Source organism: Schistocerca serialis, chromosome 8, assembly GCF_023864345.2.
Source record: "Schistocerca serialis cubense isolate TAMUIC-IGC-003099 chromosome 8, iqSchSeri2.2, whole genome shotgun sequence".
Lineage (NCBI taxonomy): Eukaryota > Metazoa > Arthropoda > Insecta > Orthoptera > Acrididae > Schistocerca > Schistocerca serialis.
Genome location: NC_064645.1, coordinates 378,065,760 through 378,088,678, shown reverse-complemented (window position 1 = coordinate 378,088,678; position 22,919 = coordinate 378,065,760). Strand labels below are relative to the sequence as shown.

Below are 22,919 nucleotides of genomic sequence, written 5' to 3'. Positions count from 1 at the left end.
TGGGAGATCAGTTTCTGGACAAAGTTGGGTGGATAATCTCAGTCTGTGAAGGCCTCAGTGAGACCCGTGGTATATTTGGAGAGGGCTTGCTCATCACTACAGATACAACCACCATGGTTGGCTAAGCCGTGTGTAAGGGATTTCCTGTGTGAAGTGGGTGGCAGCTGTTGAAGTGGGTGATAGGATGCCCTAACCCTTGGTCCAGATCATGAAGATTTCATCGATGGACATGAACCAGGTTAAATATTTGGGATTTTTGGTGGTTAGAAAGAATTTCTCTAGATGTTCCATGAATAGGATAGTACTGCATGGTGCCATTGCGGCCATTACTTTTTACAGAGACGTTTCTACTAGGCTTCTCTTTACATTGTTTTTAGAGCTAAAATCTGATTCCATATTTAGTTTTTGCAGTCATTCCACCCATAAAAAGTAGTACTTAATGTGATCCCAGTAAACAACCAACACCAGTTATTTGTGCTCACACTCGATTGTTTACATCAGTTACCTGCAACTTGGCATAGCCACATGCCCACATGACATGAGCTTGTCAGAACATGATTTCCACAGGTGGCATGGCATCAGTTTTGTCATAATTAGAGGGTAGCTAATTAATGATTAATGGTCTCAAAGAAAGTTTACAGAAGTTAAATAATCTGTTAACATTTCCAAAAATTAACTTAATAGTTAATCCATGACTCAAAAAGTTAAATTTGCTAATTAATGATTACGGATTAATGCTCTTGTGCCCAGCTGTTGTGGACTCTTCTTATCTTCTAAACATAAAATTACATTAACTTATAAAAGCTGCAAAGTGAAGACTAGTCATCATCGTTCCCTCACGTAAGAATGACTTGTCACAATGTCATTATACTGAGTGTTTGAAAATGAATATCAGGGATGTATGGCTGTGAAGTATTTACTGTGTTCAACTTACAATTATAAATAATACATCAAATGAAAGAGCAAGTCAGACAGTTTTTCTTAAAAGTCCTCACAGTGATCACCATTCATCACACGGCACACGTTGATTCAGTAAGCATGTTCTTCCCAAACCGTGATGAATATTTCTGGAGTAATTGTCACAACTGTTTCAATCCTCTGGACCTGCTGGTTGTGGAGGCACATACACATGGCGCTTTATGAACCCCCAAATGTAAAAATCACATGGAATTGTATCAGATCAATGTGGAGAGCATGTGGCACAAGCTCTGCCATCTATCCCTGCAGTCAGTCCAGCAGTTGGGTACATCGTCGTTTAATCAGTCATACACTAATCAAACAATGGAAAATCCAGGATGGAATGTAACAATATTATGAAAAGGAAACTTGCTATTCACCATATAGCAGAGATGCAGAGTCACAGACAGGCGCAACAAAAAGATTGTCACAGATAAAGCTTTCGGTCCATAAGGCCTTCATTAAAAATAAAACACACACACACACACACACACACACACACACACACACACACACACACACACACGGCTGCAGTCTCAGGCAACTGTAGCCACTGCTTGAGACTGCACTATTTTTGACGAAGGCCTTTTGGGCCAAAAGCTTTATTTGTGACAGTCTTTTTGTTGTGCCTGTCTGTGACTCTGCATCTCCACTATGTGGTGAGTAGCAACTTTACTTTTCATAATATTGTTACAATCACATACTAAGTTATGCCAGTGAGGCGACACACCATTCTGCTACTATATAAAGTTCTGTGGTTCAGCTTCTTCCGATTAAGGAAAAAGCCTTAGTTGTAGTGTATCAAGATAAGAAACACCAGTTAAAGTTGCTTCACCAAAAATGAAAGGCACATAAACTTTCTGCTGGGATATTGCACAAAAAACATTCAATTTAGGGGACTCGTGTAACAATTGCACTATCTTGTGGGGATTTTCTGAACCCCAGATGCTCATATTATGTGTGTTCACGTTTCAACTAATGTGAAATGTTGATGCAGCACTGACAATGACATGATTCACGGTGCAGCAACTTTCTGTTTATAAAATCGGCATTTAAACTGTAGTCTGTAGGCTTTAGAGCATGAAAACAAAACTGTTTGAGTATCTCTTTCATTTGATGTACTATTTGAAATTGTAAGTTGAATGTACGAAATGCTACAAAGCCTTAAAACGCCAATATTCATTTTGAAACACCCGTTAGTTACTTATACATACATATCTAGTTCTATTTCTTTCATCAAGTAACTGCCTTTATATTGTGGTAACTCATGTGGTATTGGGCATTAAAATGTGGTCATTGGGAATTTTTTGTGGCAGTATAGGAAAAGTTTTATTGATTTCATATTTGCTGAATTCCAGTTTTTGATCAACATTAATAAAAAATAAGTCACTTCTTCACTGGCTGTTCGAAAATCATGTGAATGAATCAGAGATTCTCAGGGCACTTGGATTGGGCAGATGTGCCACGATTAGGCTCTCTGGGGAATTGGCTTAACAGTTAATTGTTTGTATGTCATCTGTACAAGCGAGCAGTGCCTGGCAAATGATTGACAGTTATTGGTGGTTGAATGGCCTGTTCCCTTTGCGCAGACTGAGAGGATTAGCATATGGTCTACAGACAAAGGCTAGGTAATTGCATTATGAGGCATCAGTTCTCCAACTGGATTTTAGTTTTGCATGCAGCTGAAATAGATGGATGGCATTCAAGAAGTCTGATTTGAACCAGATGACAGTGATCATGAGAATGACTTTTTGGCAACTGAGTCTGAACTCGGATTAGGTGAGAAATGGTTTCAGAAAAGAAATCAAAGTCAAATGCTCTTGAGAACAAGCATTAGAACAGAATAAAATCCAGCAAAAACTGGAATAGGAAGCAGAATAACATGGAATAGACTGAAGTCATTGTGGAACCAAATAAGCATCAAGTGTAAATGCAGACTAAGTGCTGACTACCAAGTCTTGAGATGAAGTCCAAACACAAAGTCTCTTGAAAGAATCCTCACAAAGTCTGTCATCACTACCCCTTAAAGATCTCTCCATTCACTTGCTTGCCGGTTTTTAAGCCAGATTTTTCCCCCTCTTGCAGTTCCAGAGTGCCAAAATTTTGTTGTCACATCTTATCATTGGCTGATGATATGTCTGTGACAGCAAGCAGACAATTCTTCCTTGGCATTTCTCCTCCTCTTGATTCCTCATTAGAGGGCACCAGCTTTCCAATGAAATTTGGCCAGAGTTTCAGCAAGCATTCTCACAGTTTTGCCCGGCTGGATGATGACGATGACAGGGCATATTGCAAACAAGATTACCTCTCGAGCATATTATGTTTTTCACTGGTGGGCAGGTTTAGTGACTTCCCCCCCCCCAAGTCAGATAGCCGGCTGGTCATGAGCCCTCTCTGTCAAACATAAACTCTTCACAGTAATGTCTCTCCAGTGAGAAACAGTGCTGTTCTCCCCACATCTACTTTGCCCATTGCTCATGTTTCAATGAAGAAGTTTCACAGACTACCAAAGGGCACATACTGTAGCATATGATGGATGTGCACTGACTTTACCTATGAAAAGAAATGCTGTCTGTTATACATTGGTGTTTACATCAGCACACAGTCTGCTACAGAGTGAAAACTTCCTTTTGCAGTACAGTACCAATCAAGTATAAACATAATCAGTAATAAACAACAACACATAGTGACATGATGCAACGTCTTGCCCGCTGTGGCATGGGTTCCTCGTCTTCAGTTTCAACAAAATAGGTCTTAAAATTCTTCCTAAAATAATAGGAGAAAAAACTAGAGAATGTGCATGGAGAAACATAAAATTCATAAAAATGAAGACCACCCTAATTCTATGAACATACCCCACAAGCCACCATATGGGGTGTGGTAGAGGGTACTATGTATCACTACTAGTCATTCTTCAAGTGTTCCACTTGCAAATAGAGCAAATGAAAAACAAGTGTCTAATAAAAACCTCTGTACAAGCACTAATTTTGTGCAGCTTATCATCATGGTTCGTATATGAAATGTACATTGGTGACTTGAGAGTCAGCATAGAAGGCAAGTTCTCTAAATTCCTGCAATAGCACCTCGTGAAAAGCATGTCATTTTCCCTCCAGGGGCACCCATTTAAATTCACAAAGAATGTCCATAATACTTGCATGCTAATCGAACCTACTGTTAGCAAGTCTAGTAGCATGCCTCTGAATTGTTTTGATGTCTTCCTTCAATCTTAGGTGGTGGGAATCCCAGACACTGAAACAGTACTCAAGAATGTGTTGCAGTAGTTTTCTATACACTTTCTCAAAAGTCTCCCAATAAAACATAACTGATAATTCATCTTCGCTGCTACCAACCTGATGTGCTCATTCTATTTTATATTGCTTTGCAACATTATGTCTAGAAATTCAGTCAATGTGACTGTGTCAAGCAGCATCCTACTAATGTTGTATTCAAATGTTACTGGATTATTTTTCTTGCTCATCCATATTAACTTACATTTTTCTACATTTAGGGCAAGCTGCCATACTGTCATCAGCACGCAGCCATTAATTGCAGCGCACTCTATCTGTCAGATCATTTATGTTTATAGAGAATAGGAGTGGTCCTATGACATTTCCCTGGGGCACCCCTGATGATATCCTTGTCGCTGATGAACCTTGCTGTTGAGGATAACATACTGGGTTCTGTTACGTAAGAACTCTTCGAGCCATTCACAAATCTGGGAACCTAAACCACATGTTCAGACCTTTGCCAACAGAACATCCAGATGGATGCTTTACCACGGAAGCATCCTTTCCATCCTTCATCAAACATAATGCCTTTTGCACAATGGATTTGCTACAATATGTTTGAAAGTGTGGATAGTGTCCAAATCCAAGAGCTACAACTTGCTTGTGCAGTTTGGTGGAAAGAATTCTAATGATGCATTTCGTAAATTTACCCTTTAAGAGGGTATAGGGTTAAATCTCCACAAATAGTAGAATTTTCCAGCTGCAGACTCTTATTTACTTAAAGGCTATGCAAATGTTTCTCAAGACCTTCTTAAGTCATCTACATTTTGTGACTGGCACTGTAGTTAGCAGGCAATATTTTCACATTTGTAAGATGTGTTTTTTGTTTGCCAATCAAAAAGAGCTTAATCTTTTTAAGATCCATCAGCTGAGAATGAAGATCTCTAGAGTGATAATACTCTAAGTCATCAGTCTCCAAATATTTTAGCCTAAGGCCCACACTGGCTCATCCACTATGTCCCAAGGGCCACGAAAGAGCTGTGGTCTTAAGTTTTCTTGAGGCCTCGTACTCTACTACTAATTGGAACTCCTCGGTACAATTCAGAAATTTTCATAACGCTTACCACTGCTGCCAGTCTTTAAGAGCTGACACTGAGTTTCTGCATAAGAGCTGACACGGAGTGTCTCTGCAGTAGTGATTACGCAGCAAACTGCTTATTGTTCGACCATGAGGTGTGGCCGTAATTTTATTTCATACACATTTCTTCGAATAAATACCACTCGTGAAGGTCATTGTAATGCGATTCCACAAAACCCTGTTACTTCCTGCATCATTAAAACCACAAAAGTGGTCAGGACATAGCGCAAGCTTCTTACAGTATCAGCATTATGGGATGTCTTCCCACTGCAACATTACTCGCCACACAATGACAACAGCGGTTACCTCTTCCTCCCCAGTGGCCACTGCTGGCACAATTCAAGAAAACTGCACAGACTGTAGTTCATGATACCAACATACTGTAGTGTTGAATTACATGCAGATTTTTGTATCAGTAACAGACGACGATTGAGATGCTTATGGCACAAGTAGCAGGGGTGGATTTCACTCTGCAACTACCATTGACACTTATAGGCATGTTTTCACCTCATTTCATTGCCACAGTGACAGACGATGCACATGCTGCACTTGATGTATTTTTATGACTACTTCCAACAATGCTGAATATATAATAGTGACTTTTTGTGGCGAGTTAAGTGCAGCAGTACAGCATCATCTTGTGGGTAGTGGCAACATGTGCAATCTGAAAAGTGAAAACAGTAGGACTAGTTTGTTTTGTGACTACAATTTCTTTGTGAAAATGTAGTGTGTTTGACAGTGATAAACAGTGGGAATAGTGTGTTTTCTGACTATAGTTCCTTCATGAGGATACAGTGTGTTTAACTGAGAGTATTTTATTTAATTAAAATTTTGTTTTTGTGGAGGGTTACAGCCTCTTTGTATTTTGAGACTGAAAACTTGGTCAAGGTAGGCTGTATTATTGCTTTATTATCTATGTGATTGGCCAATTTCAACCTTTGATCATTTTCAAGCACATATCTTAAGCTTCCAGCTTCATTTTACATTATATCATCTCCTGGACACAAGTGCCAGCAATATACTATAATGTAATGCTGAAAATGCCCGAAGGTCAAAAATGGCCTATCCTAAATATCATAAAAAAGCAATATAGCCAACCAGGACAATGTTTTCATTCTTAATTAAAATTGCCTTAACATAAATCCCCCCCCCCCCCCCCCATGAACCATGAACCTTGCCATTGGTGGGGAGGCTTGCGTGCCTCAGTGATACAGATAGCCATACCATAGGTGCAACCACAGCGGAAGGGTACCTGTTGAGAGGCCAGACAAACATGTGGTTCCTGAAGAGGGGCAGCAGCCTTTTCAGTAGTTGCAGGGGCAACAGTGTGGATGATTGACTGATCTGGCCTTGTAACACTAACCAAAACAGCCTTGCTGAGTTGGTACTGCGAACGGCTGAAAGCAAGGGGAAACTACAGCCATAATTTTTCCTGACAGCATGCAGCTGTACTGTATGGTAAATGATGATGGCATCTTCTTGGGTAAAATATTCCGGAGGTAAAATAGTCCCCCATTCGGATCTCCGGGTGGGGACTACTCAAGAGGACGTTGTTATCAGGAAAAAAGAAAACTGGCGTTCTATGCATCGGAGCATGGAATGTCAGATCTCTTAATCGGGCAGGTGGGTTAGAAAATTTAAAAAGGGAAATGGATCAGTTAAAGTTAGATATAGTGGGAATTAGTGATGTTCGGTGGCAGGAGGAACAAGACTTTTGGTCAGGTGAATACAGGGTTAAAAATACAAAATCAAATAGGGGTAATGCAGGAGTAGGTTTAATAATGAATAAAAAAAATAGGAGTGCGGGTAAGCTTACTTTCAGTGCTCTTCTTCTCAGTCCACCTTGATAAGACTTCTCATTTTGCCCTTCTATCATATACAAACTTTATATGACACAGTGATTAGCATTGTACTACCTTTGTCGTCCTACTCTTCCTGTCACCTCCTTGTTATAGCCTAGTTGTCTCCCCTTGTCCTCAGAACAGGTGGGTCTGTCTTGTGCTGGCACGTGAGTGATCTTCCACAGCCTACCCTTCTTTCCTTGTCGAAGGAAAAACTAATAGTTCCAAAAGCTAGCATAGTTTTTCTACTTTTATATGTGTCTCTTGGCAGTATTAAGAATTTTTGTCTCTTGGTGTACATAATGGCTAGCCAGTCTGTCAAATATTTCTCTGCTCCCTGTGCCCCATACCCTTGCACACAACAATGAAGGAAAAGACAGATAGCTACTCGCTGTAAGGAAGACACGTTAATTTGCAGACTGGCACAATTAAGACACCTACGTAAAGCATTTGGCCACAGCCTTCATAAAGACTGTAGCCAAAAGCGTTATGTAAGTGTCTTTTAATTGTGCCTGTCTGTAACTTAAAGTGTCTTCTGTATGGTAAGCAACAGTCTGTCTTTTCCTACATTGTTGATACACTGACTTTTGCTTGTGTCTGCTAGCCTTCTATGGACACTGAATAGTCAACAAAACTACTGCTACTAGTTTTATACATATGAGTACAAACCCTTGAAATCAATCATCTCCATGAAAAGGGGTATAAAAATAATACAGCCACAATCTTTATACAAAATTTTACAAAGAGTAGTATGTTAAAAAAAAATCATATTTGTAACTACTGATGACTGAGGCATATTTTGTACTTTATTTTATACTTGATTGGCAACCATGTAAGTGGCACCATTGCTGTGGGAAATTCACATTTCTCATGCTGCTGTTGCACACAGCACGGCGTGGCAAGATCAGCAATAGCAGCCTTTAGTTCATACTTTTTCAGTCTCTCAGCGAAGTGTAATGTGAACAAACTCAGGGTGTTCCACATCTTATTGCAAGATCTCTGCAGTAAACCTGAAGAATTCTTCTGGTAATTTAATGAATATGTAGGCATTTGGTGAGCTATGTGGGATGATGAAGGAACGTGATGACCCATTGCTTTTTGACATCTACAGTACCTGTAAATTGCCAGTTTTCCAAAATGTGATTTGTGGAAGATTATTATTACTCCATTGAAAATTTTACCATAAATCAGTTTTATGTTACTGAATGGCTTACTGTATTTCTCTCTCCTTACCACTCATGCCTAGAAATGATCCATTCAGTTCCTTGAATGTAACAGTCCACATGTTTTAGTTATGAATCCTGGCCTTGTAGTTGCCCATTGTTTCGTTCCATAAAATGGCTGTTCTTCCAATAAAGAGATTAGTCTTTCAAATCATGTCTAGGTCCATGATGATAAATCATGAAAAAAAGGGAAAGGCAAAGAAGAATGGAATTAATTGACTGAACTATGGACTGTTGTTGCCAGTAAGGTTTCTGTGCCATGCCTCAAAGAAGTGAAGGCACCAGCATTTACTAATTCACCCCCATGGCATGACAGCTGTCCACCACAGTGGGAGTACTCAGCAGTGCCACAGCGGCTGCCCTACGCAGTGCCACAGATCATCTGGGGTAGATGTGCAAGCCATCATATAATTTTTCATAACTATAGCAGTGTGCATGGTGCCATTCAGATAGCAGCTGTACAAGTCTGAAATCAGCCTTCATTGTCTGAGACTGTGCACAAGCAGCAATTGTTTCACTACCCTCAGATCACAGGTGCTTGTAAATGGGAAAACACTTAATGCTGTGGCATGGAAGTGTACTGTGATGTGATTAATAGTTGATTGTCCTTGAAAAGGAAAGATCAAGAAACAGCCCACCCTTCTTCTCTGCTATAACACAGTGGTTCAGCAAAACAGCCCACAGACTACAAATGCACAGCCAGGACCAACAGCTTCAACTCAATGACTAAGTCACTGAGAATATACTGCAAAAAAAAAAAAAAAAAGGGGGGGGGGGGGGGGAGAAAGAACAAAGAGATTGAAGAACAGTAAGGATACTGAAAATTAGTAATTCTGTTTGCTACTGGTATAATTAGTGAAACCTTTTAGTTGTACAAGAAATTTTCTGTGTGTGTCATACTGTACAGCTTTTTTGTGTGTCGCTTATGGTTCCAAAATAGAATTGAATCTGGTATGAGCTGTCAATAATGTGGTCATGATCACTGTCAAATGTTACATAATTAACTTGAATCCTGTACCAGAGTATAATAAATCAAGTTAGCCATTAATTTGAAATCAGACTCTGTAACAAAGAAGCTTCTATTAAAATTTAGTAGGGCTGCACATGATCTTGGTTTGAGTAAAACATCTCTCTTTAAAATAAACTGTTCAGCTGTTAATGATCACCATCACCAGTCTGCTTTTTTCCTAGGCATCCAAAGATTTGTTTGATTGCTATACGCTATCTGATCAAAAGTATCCAGATACTTTTTAGCCGACAATAATGTGTGTGTGTCCACCCTTTGCCTTTCTCACAGCCTGAACTCTGCTGGGGACACTTTCAGCAAGTTGGTTGAATGTCTGTGGATGGGTGGCAGCCCATTCTTCCTCAAGAGCTGAAACCAGAGAAGGTAGTGATGTTGGACACTGGGGTCTGGAGTGAAGTCAGTATTATAACTCATCCCAAACATGCTCCCTTAGGTTCAGGTCACTACTCTGGCCAGGCAAATCCATTTCAGGAATGTTATTTTGCCCCCAAACCATTACCTCACAGATGCTCTTTATGACAGGGTACATTGTCATGCTGATACAATCAATCATCATCTCTGAACTGTTCCTCTACTGTATGCAAAACACAATGCTATAAAAAGTGTTCATATCTTTCCATATTTAGCATTTTCTGTAGCACAATAGTGATACCAAGGCCTAACCAGAAGATACATTCCCATACTGTAGCACCACCTGTCCCATACTTCACTGTTGGCAGTACTCATGATGACAGGTAACGTTCTCCAGACATTCACTAAACCCAAATATTTCCAACAGATTGCCACTGGATGCAGCATGATTAATCACTCCAAATCAGTCATTTCCTGTCATCCAGTGTCCAGTGGCATTGCTCTCTTCACAGTTTCAAGTGTCATTTAACACTGATTACAGAAATGTGTAGTTTATGAAGAGCTGCTCGACCATTGTAGCTCTCTGTCCGAACAGGTCTCGGAAGGCACAACAGTACCAACTGACCACTGCTGAAGGCATAACTGGATGCAGGCACAAAGTGTCACGTGGCCAGCACACAGCTCTCCCAGTCGTTGTCAGTTTTCATAACTGGCGCCACTACTCATCAGTTAAGTAACTTGTCAATTGGCGTCACAAGGGATGAGTGCGTCCTCTAACCAACAGCGCTCAGCAGACGTGACTGGTCACCCATCCAAGTCCTAACCGAGCCCAACAGTGTTCGACTTCGGTGATCTGACGGGAACCGGTGTTACCCCTGCATTTAGGCTCTTGGCCAACCATTCTACCTGATTTGTTTTGACTCCCTATGTACAGTCATTATGCTAACTGGACAGCTGGTAGCACTTTGGAACTCAAAACTGATTCCTTCTACTGATTTTTTTCCCCCAGCTACTCTCCAAGATGCTCAGTGGTCTGTGTCCATCAGTACATGAGGTCTGCCTGGTCCTGGCTTAGCTGTGTTTGTTGTTTTGGTTGCATTTCACAATCACCAACAAATTACTTGCACAGGTTTAGAAGGGTTGAAATGTCCCTGATGAATTTGTTACTCAGGTGACATCCAAAGACAAATCAATGTTCGAAGTCACTGAGTGCTCTTGACTTGACCCACTCTGCTGTTACTGCACCTCTACTGACAACACCCCACCTCCTTTTATGCTGGTGGGTTCATCTGTTGTGACACTAGTGGTCAATTCTGCATTACATAAAGTGTGTCCAGATACTTTTGATCAGATAGTGTACAAGATAGTGTGTGGTTGATGATTAAAACTGTAAAAAAATGTGTGTTTTGTTTTAATAGTGTTTTAGTAGGAAACAATTTATAGCATTAAAGTGGTCTGTCACATGCATGATATGAGTGCAAACAAAAGAAGTAAACCTCTCAGATTTATTCATCATCATATACACAAGTAGTTAAAGACATTGCATAATTTTTTCACCCTGTTATTAATTTAATTTGTTAAAAGTAACAGAGGATTGGTGTTGTAGGTTTCTTAATCCGTCCATCACCTGAGGGTGCCGGCAGTATGCTAGGTTACGTTTCTCAGACTGATCCTCATGGTACACTTCCTCCATGGCTGGTCAACAAGTGCACACAAATTCTGGCACCTAAAGTAAGTGATAGCTGGTATGAATTGTTTGAACTGAAACCATCCGTATGTTTGTGCTACTAAAAGTTAATGTTTTCACATGACTGATTACTGCACTGAAAGCGTTTCAGTATAGTTCTTTTCTTTCTCATTGTATTAAATTTTTCAATGTCTGTTTTGCCATAGATACATTATTTTGTAATGAAATTATCATCAGCCATGTGCTGTGCCAATTTTCAAACAGATTCAACATGCCATCAACTGTGAATCATATTTGGGAAGCAAAGTAATGTTATAATAGTTAAATATTGATTTGCAACATCAGTTTCACAATTGAGGAATGATAGTCAGGCCTGTAACAGCTACACAATTGAAGATGGCATAAGGCCTTCAGCACTGAAAATGCACTTGACAACTGTGTGAAGGTCCTTTCACCTTTTAATGGGAATGACTACAGCTTTATGAAACTTTATATGTAAAAATATATTTAAAAACAAAGATGATGTGACTTACCATACGAAAGCGCTGGCAGGTCGATAGAAACACATACATACACACAAAATTCAAGCTTTCGCAACAAACTGTTGCTTCATCAGAAAAGAGGGAAGGAAACGGAAAGACGAAAGGAAGTGGGTTTTAAGGGAGAGGGTAAGGAGTCATTCCAATCCCGGGAGCGGAAAGACATACCTTAGGGGGAAAAAAGGACGGGTATACACTCGCACACACACACATATCCATCCACACATATACAGACACAAGCAGACATATATTATATGTAAAAATTAATACAAAGCTTGGAGACTTGATTGGGAAAGAGGGTATATAAATGCATGGGCATGAACAATACATACTCTCTCATTTTGAGCTCCATACATTTCATTACTTTTTTAAACATACCATGTATACCCTTCCAGCATCATGTTCCTGTCAAATGACCAATCTTGCATTATAGAAAGCTTAATCTAAATTTTGAGATGATTCTTTACTACTTATGCCTGGAATATTTAATTTCTAATGGATGAAATATGAAAACTTACTATCTATTACAAACTGAAAATCTCTAAGCATTTAGGTGGTGCCAAATTTTTTGTCACCTGCATCATCCCATCTGTTTCACACATTATTACTGCTCCATGCTAGTATTTATGTCATTACATTCTTCCTGGTGAAGTACACATTAAAACTGCACTCAATGTTCTTTCATTATTTAATGTCTTTGTAAAGTTTGATGAACATCAATGTAGAATTATCAGACAGTGACTCCCAGTGATACAAACTTGGCTTTATTTTGCAAATTACTACTACTACTACTACTACTACTACTACTACCATCATCATCATCATCATCATCATCATCATCATCACACAGGTAGGAAACTATTCTAAAGTACATTACTTTTATAAAGCATGATGTGAAACAGTTGAGTAATTATTAACATCTGTAAGTAACATAATTTTTGTAAAATGATGAATAAATGCCACGTATTAATTTTTCTGGAAAAATGCCCCAAACTAGAACACAATACATAATTCAAAAAGGAAGATATTTAATTTGTGAAACGTTAATATTTAGTGACCATCAGAAGATATCGTCTTAGGCTCCAAAATCAACCTGTTGGTAGAAATAAATCAAACTGACCACAGAATAATTATATACTGATGTTCTATATATTCCAGTGTAAGAACAAAAAAAATGTATTGTGAAATAAGATATAAAATATTATTCCGTTCATAAATATTCATTTCTTTCTAACCTGCAGATGGTTAAAAAATTATACAAAGCATCAAGAGCTTATGCTGACTGGAAGAAACTCAATAATCCAAATTTTAAACCATGGCATTTTCCAGAGCAGATTACAAGTCCAAGAATTTCAATTCAGGATGTAAGTAGATTTATAATTAATTTTTGTTCTGAAGTTACTGTTCACAGTAAAAAATAAAAACAAAAAATGTAACTAATTGTCATTGGTCAATAGTGACTTACAGTTTCGTTGTGGATGCAACATTTGAAACGCAGATAAAAAATGTACAAGCAACTTACCAACTCAACAACTGCAAAGTAGTGATCAGCTTCATGTCAGCATATTTAGTTAACTGTAGATTAATTTAAGCAAAAAAGTCTTCTTTTTATATACTTATTGTAATACACACCCTCTCTCTTCCAGTCGATGCCTCTACTTTGATGATAATTACTATTTAGTGATCAGGCAAGTAATACCACTGACTGTGAATGTTACCAATTGTTGTTTTTTCTCATTTGCATTTCAAAAATTTTTCTCCATTGCTGCCTTTGTGATGCACTCTCCTGTGCTTCACCGTTATTTCTTTCAATGTTGCCCAAGAAGGAAGAACTTGTGATTTCAAAAGCTATGTAGGGTATTTCACAGTTCTAGTGTTTAAAGAGGGAAATAATAATTCACATAGAAACTTATGTCTGGAAACAGTGCATTTCCATGTTAACAAGAAAAACACATCAGTGCAGGGTCTTAACCCAAGCATTAATATTGTTATTTGTGTTGTTGATAAGTGCAAAATCATGTTGATTTAAGAATGCCATGCTCATTTCACAAATTGTCTCTGCATGGTAAGTTCTGATGCACTTCGTTAAAACTTCCTTTTGTGTTGTGGATCTTTACTGCTGCACTCACAACCCAAATGACTGTAGGGGAGTATTTTGAACAATATGTCCCAAGTAGCACCACAAAATAAAGTGTACTAAGGGGTCAGTTGTGGAGACATTGGCAACTAAGTGTGTGGTTACTGAGACCTATCTACCTTCCTCCATACAGTGTAGCAGAATAGCCAAGGAAATAAACTACAAATTGGACTGGTATTAAACAGAGAAAAATCATGTGATAATATCGTGCAAGCACTTAATGGGGATAGTCTACCATACAAGGGAGCTATGTATGAAACATAAGAATCGGACACCCTTCCCCACGCTTTTTCTAATGCAAAAACTGACTGTATCCGGACATACTGGCAAGTTCCTATATAAAAGTGAATCTACTGAATTCCCTCTACAACAACGTATGTAACTGTGAAACACCTTGCAGATCCACTGTAGTTTTTTGGGTGTGTTCGCTGATTTTACAGTGAACTTTGCACATGAGTATTGAGCTAGGATTCACCTCCCCATCCTTCAACTTTTGCCATGTTTGCATTTGAAGTATAGTTTTATTTTTATTTTTATGTAAAGCTTATTGGCAGTATGGAAATCAGTAGAACAGTGTGCAACCGTAAAAGAAGGGTGTGAATATAACTTGTATATATTTTATTTGTATAAACATTATCTTTACAGCGGTGGCACTAGTCATTATATTTTCTTTGATAAACATAGTGGTAAGGATATTTAGTTCCATTATGCAAAATAAGGGAAGTATATGCTATTGTGCAGGCTTTTCTAGCAATGTCCATTCTTATTGCATGATTCACTTGCAAACAAATAACATTATGCACCGTATCACAAACCTCTTTCATCATTTTCCTTGTAGTTGCTTGAACATGTACTAGATCTGTTTTGTATTTACTAAAACAACCTGTGCTTCATGCAATACTTTAGACATTTAGTTTGTGTAAAAATTTCCATTTGGCAGTAATTACAGAATTTTGACTTCTGCCAACTGTATTTTGTAATGTATCCAGTTCATTAGTAAAGTATGTTGTTACATCTGATACTTGATTCTACATAAGCAAATCTTCCAAACTATCTCAATGAATATACATCCTATTTCATAAGAATTTCCACTGAAAACTCCTAAAATTCCTGAGCAGTTTGAAATATCTTTTGAATTATTTTCTGCTAACTAATTTTAACTTCAAAGTTAGCTCTTCCTTCTAATAATAAAGCTAACCCTTAGTTACTAAATAGTTAGTTTGTCTACATCTGCATTTGCACAGCAAAGCATACCTTGTACTATAGCTAACCATTCCCTTTTGTGTTCCACTTGCAAATGGAGTGAGGGAAAAATGACTTTCTGTGTGCTTATGTATGATCCCCGATTCCTGCTATCTTGTCTTCGCGGTCCTTAGGCAAGTTATGTGTCGGGTGGCTGTAGAATCATTCTGCAGTCTGTTGCAAAGCCAGTTGTTTAAGCTTTCTCAATAGTCTTCTGTGAAAAGATCGTCATCTTCCCTCCAGGGATTCCCATTTGTGTTAACATAGCATTGCCATAATACTTGCATGTTGATTAAACCTGCTGGTAACTAATCTAGCAGCATGCGTCTGAATTTCGTCATTCTTCATTTAATCCAATCTCAAGGCAGTGGCGGATACACATATGCGCCGCTCCCCCTTGCAGGGCCGCCCGCATTGCCACTTGCGCCACCCCCGCCAGTCAGCCCGCACACTATTTGTTTGTTTCTTTCTTTCGTCAGTCGACTCGACTGAATCGAGTTATCGAGTAGTTGTACTTTCCTGTGTATCATCCACGTCCATGTCGTCATATTTTGTGTGTTTTCTGTCTGGCACACAGATAGCTAACACATACCTACGAGAAAAGTTACGTCCATTCTAGTGATCTCGATACGTAATTCCGTCGGGCAGTTGTTCGAGAAAAGTCACAAATATTCTACTGTTTTCTTGTACTGAGAACCTTCTATACGTAGTGTTATAAATACGGACTATTCACCAAATACGAAGGTATTTTACATTCAGAAGCAGAAATATTAAGACTGAAGAATGACTAAGTAAAAAGTCCTAATTGTAACATGTGCAAGTGAGAAGATTAGTCAAGAGAGAGAGTGATCAGTTGATTGTGAAGTATTAATAATAGTAATTCACAGTAATTTCTCAGTAAAAATATTATTACAACATTTGTAATTATCCTAAAAACGCATTGTTACTATACAGGCCCTCTCGAATGCACTAGAAAGGAACAGAATCTACAATAAAAGTTCCTTACACATAAATTGCCGGATGATGTTGTCATTGGAAACTTGCCCTTATATTATACATTGTAAGGTACATATTGGCTTGTCAGTTCCACAGTAGGCATTTGTTCACACTCTATAAAAGTCGGATGTGAACATTCTGGCAGCGAATGTTCTCGAAACAACTGAGCCACATATATAAAGGAAGCAGAGTCGCTGCCAGGTAGTCAATTTGAAAGCTGCAATTGTTGTGGTGTCTTGGAAGTGATAAAAATTGAGCAACTGCAATTATTAGCTATTACAACGGACTTCAGTAAGTGTTGCACTTAGTGATATTAGAAATACGCAGAGTGTAACTGTGTGTGTTTTAGTGCTAAGTGTACTAGTGTTGCACTTTTCAGTGCTAATAAAGTGTTTATTCGAGAATAATTGGCATCTAATCTACCTACAACAAACAAAATAATAAAATGTATCGTTACATAATAAGAAAAAGAAGAGTAGAAACATCTGAAGATTCCAGTCGCCATTCAGCTGCAAAAACACCACCAGATGTACAGGCAGAGCCCACCACATTGTTGAAACTTCTACAACAAAGTTCATCGATTGATTCCTTTAATCCCATTGATATTGGCAGTTATTTGGATATATTATCATCAGGGAAACACAAGCTTCTCACAGCTCCAAAGAAACCTGAAAATGGTTAGATCTTCCCTACTTTCGAGCACAACAAGAGGGGATGGATTGAATGCAGACAAGTGCACGATAGCCGGCCGGAGTGGCTGTGCGGTTCTTGGCACTGCAGTCTGGAACCGAGTGAACGCTATGGTCACAGGTTCGAATCCTGCCTCGGGTAGGGATGTGTGTGATGTGCTTAGGTTAGTTAGGTTTAATTAGTTCTAAGTTCTAGGCGACTGATGACCTCAGAAGTTAAGTCGCATAGTGCTCAGAGCCATTTGAACCATTTGAACCAAGTGCACAATAATCACTTTGAACAGTATCCATGGCTGGTGTTCTCACAAGTTAAAAAGGGACCTCTTTGCATTAACTGTTCAGTTTTTTGTGACTAATAAAGTGGTTGGAAGAAAGAAATCCATTATCATCAAGAAGCTTGAGACTGAACCACTAACAAAGTTTGCCAAACTTACTGGTAAAGATGGTGACCTTGAGACCCACTCTCAGCTTGTGACAATTTTCGCCTTCTTTGTTGTCCTCAGTATCAACGTACTGTGTTGCTACACTGGCTCAATAATGGGTTGTGGATTCCAACACTGACTACTGTAAATAATGTAGCCAGCAGGTGCATAGTTGCGTTTCGCAGTACTTTAATTTCCCCCTAATAATACACTTATATGTGGCCAGTGCACGATTGTTCTAACTTCCCATAAGCCTCATTAATAGTTAGCAGGCAAACATCCGCGTACTGCTACAATAGTTTACTGTTGAACATCTACGAGCAGTAGAAACATAACCACATAATTCCCAGCTCTTTCGAAATAATCAGGTACTTATGGAGCAGACACTGTCATTGCTTTAACACACGGCCTATTGGTTTAACACTTATTTCACAGCTAAGCTGATGCATTGTTGTTGCTCTACCAACACAGGTTCCTCGTCTGAAACACGGCCATGGACTGACTGTCTCATGACCAAAAACCGGACCTTTATATATCATCACAATAATAGGCCCTGAAGCTACACATTTTTCGATGTTTAATTTTCAGAAATTACAATTAAAACTTAACTCATTAAATTAACTGAATACATTGATAATTGGTTCTTTTTAACAGTTTCTTCTACTGCAAGAGTTAGGCCAAATTATTTGTTTAAATCACGAAATTAACAAATATCATTGTGTAAATGATAATTTTGACAAAACTCGTAATTACTTTGAAATTAATTAAGGGCTGACTTTGCTAACATGTTTTTGAATATAGCCAAATAGATACTTTAAGATTACTAGTATTTCATCTTCCAAATGTTTATGATTAGTTCAGAATTTATATTTGATTTACGTCGACAGTAGAATTTAAATTACAAAACAATTACTGATTTCACCCTATAACAAAAGATACTAACTAGGAATAGTCAAAATAAATTAGAAAATCAATTATATACGTAAAACTAAACACAAAATTAGATCTGGTGTTATATTCTTTAAGACTAAGGGCCAACCTTTCTCTTTTGTGAAAATGCATATTCTATTCATGTATGTTAATGGTTAAAAGTGAAAAGTGAAAAAACGAATTTTAAGGAGGCAGACGGCAAAACAAGGGGGGAAGTAAAAATTATCCCAGCCTGTTTCATCACAAGCTCAAGTACCACATTGAAGCGTCAACAGATACAAAATTATTTTTGGTGACAAGAGACAATCGCGAACTTGAGGTTGTAAATTAATTGTCAATACAGGGAATGGAAAGCATTAGAGAAAACAGAGACCCCAGAGAATTGCAACTAAAACATCACCTTGAGACCACTAAAGCGAATGCCAGTTACATAAGTAAAACAATGTGTAACGAACTTACTCCATGCTGTGAAACAGTGATGTTATCAAGAATACTGGAGGAAATCGAAGATTCCATTATTACAGCTTAATCTTCAATGAGACTACAGACATGGCGTACATCGCCCAACTGAGTTTATCTGCAAGGTATGTTGATGATGACGGCAAATTACACGAAAGATTTTTGAGTTTTGTTGACATCCATAAAGACAATCATTGTAGTGGAAACATTGATGATGAACCTCAAGAGAGTCAAGATGAAGAATTTTGTGATACTGATGAAGTATTAGCTACTACGATTGTAAGGAGAATGGAAAGCCTTTCTCTGTCACTGGAGAACTGTGTGGGTGTAGGCTGTGATGGTTGCTCAGTTAATATGTCAGAACTGAAAAGAGCTGTGGCTACAAGAAAAAAGAAAGCTATCAATGTCTAAGTAGCACAGTGTCAAAGTCATCGGCTCAACCTCGCTGTCTCTCGCAGTTGAAAAGTTACAAATGTGAGAAACTCGTTTGGTACTATTGAAGAAGTAGTGTCATTCTTTACAGCATCTAGCAAGCAACATTGAAGAGTCACCTAAAACAATTTGCTGCAGTCACTTTGTCAAATGAGATGGGTTGAGCGACATAATGATGTTATTCAGTTCGCAGCTGATCTCAGAACAGTTTGCAAAGTTCTTAAAGAAATACAGTGTTGGAGGGATAGAACAAGGGCTACTAAAGCCAATATTCTCCTTCGAGCTCTCTCTAATTGTGCCTTTATTATCACTCTGTTTAAACTGAGTGACATTATGAGCATAACATATCCAGTCAGCAAAATCTTAAAAGACCGTAGCATGGACGTCGTGATGAGAGCTAAATCTGATCGCCACTTTGCTCGTATTGTTGAAGAGGTGAAGGCATTTATGGAAGAGTTAGATGTGGAGATGAGTGTTCCTTGTACAGGCAGACAAAGACACAGGGAAAACTGCAGTCATTATGATGATGTTAAGACATATTGGAAAAGAACTGTTTTTATTCCAACACTGAACCACGTTACGACTGACATGAGAGAACAGTTTGGTGAAGAAAATATTAATCATTTAAGATTTAACATACTTCTGCCCTCACAACTACTGAAACATGACGGTAATAATCTGGCACATAAACTGAACTACCGTTCTTTGAAGAAGAATCACTCTTTGTGATTAAAAAAAAACTAATGGGGAGATTCTTCAATACAAGCAAACGAGCATAAACGCCCTTAATGATTGTGATTCCGTTATGCAAGCGTTGTGTGTTTGTCCTAAATCTGACTATCCTACTTCGCACACACTGTAGAAAATATATGCTTGTCTACCTGCATCTATTGCTACAGTAGAAAGAAGTTTTTCAACATTGTGACATACAAAGACATGGCTGAGATCGACAGTGGAGGAGGATCGACTTAATGGCTTAGCTCTGTTGAACACTCAGCCTGACATTGATTGTCCTATTGACGATGTAATTAACCAATTTGCCAGGAAGAATAGGCACATAGAATTCATCATTTACGGAAGAGAAGCACAGTTGTAACTCTTTTATATCATAAGATGGCATTGTCTTGTACATGTGTATATCAGTTTAAATAAAATTTTCTTAAGCTTTGCATGTGACTTGACTGTAGTATTAAAGGAAACTGTGACATAAACTCATTTTCGGCCTCATAAGACGGTGGAGTCTGCAGCTCGTAGTCTCGCGGTAGTGTTCTTGCTTCCCGCAGTTCGATTCCTGGTGAGGTCAGGGATTTTTCCTGCCTTGAGCTGACTGGGTGTTGTTGTGTCGTCTGCATCATCATCATCATCATCATCATCATCATCATCATCCATCTCCATTACGGTCAGAGGAAGGCAATGCCAGACGACCTCCACTAGGACCTTGCCTAGTACGGCGGTGCGGGTCTCCCGCATCGTCCCCTACGCTCCTTGGAGTATGGGACATCATCATCATCATCATCATCATCATCATCATCATCATCATCATCACAATCAAGACTGTAGAATGAAGTCAAATTAATTTAGGCAATGCTGAGGGAAGTAGACTGGAAAAGGTAGTAGATGAGTTTTACTATTTGGGCAAGCATGACAAGAAAAGCATTTATGAAATAGAGGAATTTTTTGACACCAAATATAAATTTAAGTGTTAGAAGCCTTTTCTGAGGATATTTATCTGGACTGTAGCCTTTTACAGAAGTGAAACGTGGGTGATACAACAGTTCAGACAGAAAGAGGGTAGAAGCTTTTGAAACATTGTGCTACAGAAGAAAGCTGAAGATTGGATGGGTAGATCAAATGACTAATGAGGTGGTACTAAATGAAATTGGGAAAGGAAAGAAATGTATGTCAGAACTTGACCAAAAGAAGGGATCAGTTAATAGGATATATCCTGAGGTGTCAATGAATAGTCAGTAATAAAACAACAACAACGAAAAAGTAAGTTCAAAAGGGAAAATAATTCAGGGGATTCTCCTGCTTGTAAGAGCTGAAGACCTAAAAGTAGACTGATGTAGTTTCCCATGTCAGCCATTTAAAGTGGTATAAGATCTGAATGTATCAATAATAAACTAGTTTGTTTTCATCTGAGCCATATGTGCTGGAGGGCTGGTAAAGTCATTTAAGGGATTCTCCAACAGTTTAGAAGTCATTCTAATATTTTATTAATTCCAGTTTCGGTCTATATCCCACCTTTAACCTATTTAATTCCAATTAACATTTTTCAGTGTACAGCCATTTTTGGAAACCTGTCGAAGACAATCATACATAATCTCAAGTCAAAACAGTGCCCCAAACATTGTTTTTACTTTAGACTGTATATAGAGCACCATCTTTAATTTGTATCTATTGGTGGCTGTATGACAAAACTTGTTATTTCCTTGAAATTAAAGAATTGGTACAGCCAGAAATTGGAATAAGATATAAAAATATGTTGGTATACTCATGTGAAATTTGTTTTCTTTATTGACTTCAAATAATTTGTTTCATTTGTAAATCAGAGATTAGATTTAGCCATAATTTGTTCCCTCTATCTAACTATTAAGACAAATTTGACAAACGGGCCCTAGGGATTGATGGCCTCAGCACTTTGGTCTCTTAGGACTTCACACGCATTTGAACAAATGGTCCTGCTGCTATTTCTTCTAATCCATCAATATATGGAGTGTACCACCCACAAGCTATATTTCAGTGTGATATGCTTGTGAGTAAGGTAGGTATCCTCTACTAAGGAGTGATCAAAGATTCTTTTAAAAGAATAACTTTATTAACAAAAGGAAACTCAGATATAATAATCCAACCAACTGCATACAACACAAATATCTGTAATGTAACATTGTCAGTAATGTGCCAACATGATGCATCCCAGAGTTGTGGCAGGCAATGACATGAAGATCTGGGACATTGTTGGACCGGTACTGCTGATGTACATCAGCTGACGTACTGCTGGTGAAGACCACTACGAACTGGGCTGGGTCTGCTGGCATGTAGCGCCAAGATGAAAGTGTAGTACTGCCAGCAAATAACACTGGAACTATATCGCAGATGTGGCCAGACAGAACTGCTTGCACTACTGACTTGAGATGCATAAATTTCTTCTCACAGTGTGGCAGTAGCCTAAGTAGTCTGGAACAGATGGATATCCGTGTGACACTGCGAGGACACGTGGTTGGGCGTAGCAAAATAGTACCCTGCTAACAGTGCTCTCTTCTGTGACAGGCGTGCTGCTTGTCAGCAAGGTTGGTGTCCCCAGATGCTGTGGAGGTGATGTGTAACACTGTGGTAAACAGCCCAGGCCATGCAAGGAAATGTCTTGGTGTTGATGAAAGCCATTTACCAGTGTCATCCTGACAGACTGGCCAACTACATGACCTGTCTGATGTGTGGAGAAATTGACAACCAGGCGGATACAACATCCCTCGATTTGCGCCATAGGGTGGTGGGGTTTCGGGTTCCACTGGATAGGTCAGGAGTCCACTACACGCAGCAGGCGGCTACACAGGTAGCAGGGGTTGTGTGGAGTGGACTGGACGGTTTTTTAGGTTAGATGGCCTCGGGCAAGTACAGAAAG

General features: G+C 38.8%; 1 protein-coding gene across 10 annotated transcripts in view; it reads left to right on the top strand.

The window, feature by feature from the left end:
• LOC126416404 (START domain-containing protein 10-like) overlaps window positions 1–22,919 on the top strand; it is a 139,358-nt gene that overhangs the window by 102,741 nt on the left and 13,698 nt on the right. For 9 of the 10 annotated variants that reach the window (XM_050084106.1, XM_050084108.1, XM_050084111.1 and 6 more), the window contains 2 exons: window positions 11,371–11,495; window positions 13,232–13,354. In XM_050084106.1, the coding sequence (XP_049940063.1) occupies window positions 11,371–11,495; window positions 13,232–13,354 (248 nt within the window). Of the gene's footprint in view, window positions 1–11,370; window positions 11,496–13,231; window positions 13,355–13,636; window positions 13,679–22,919 lie in introns of all 10 variants that reach the window. The other variant, XM_050084103.1, reaches the window with a different exon arrangement.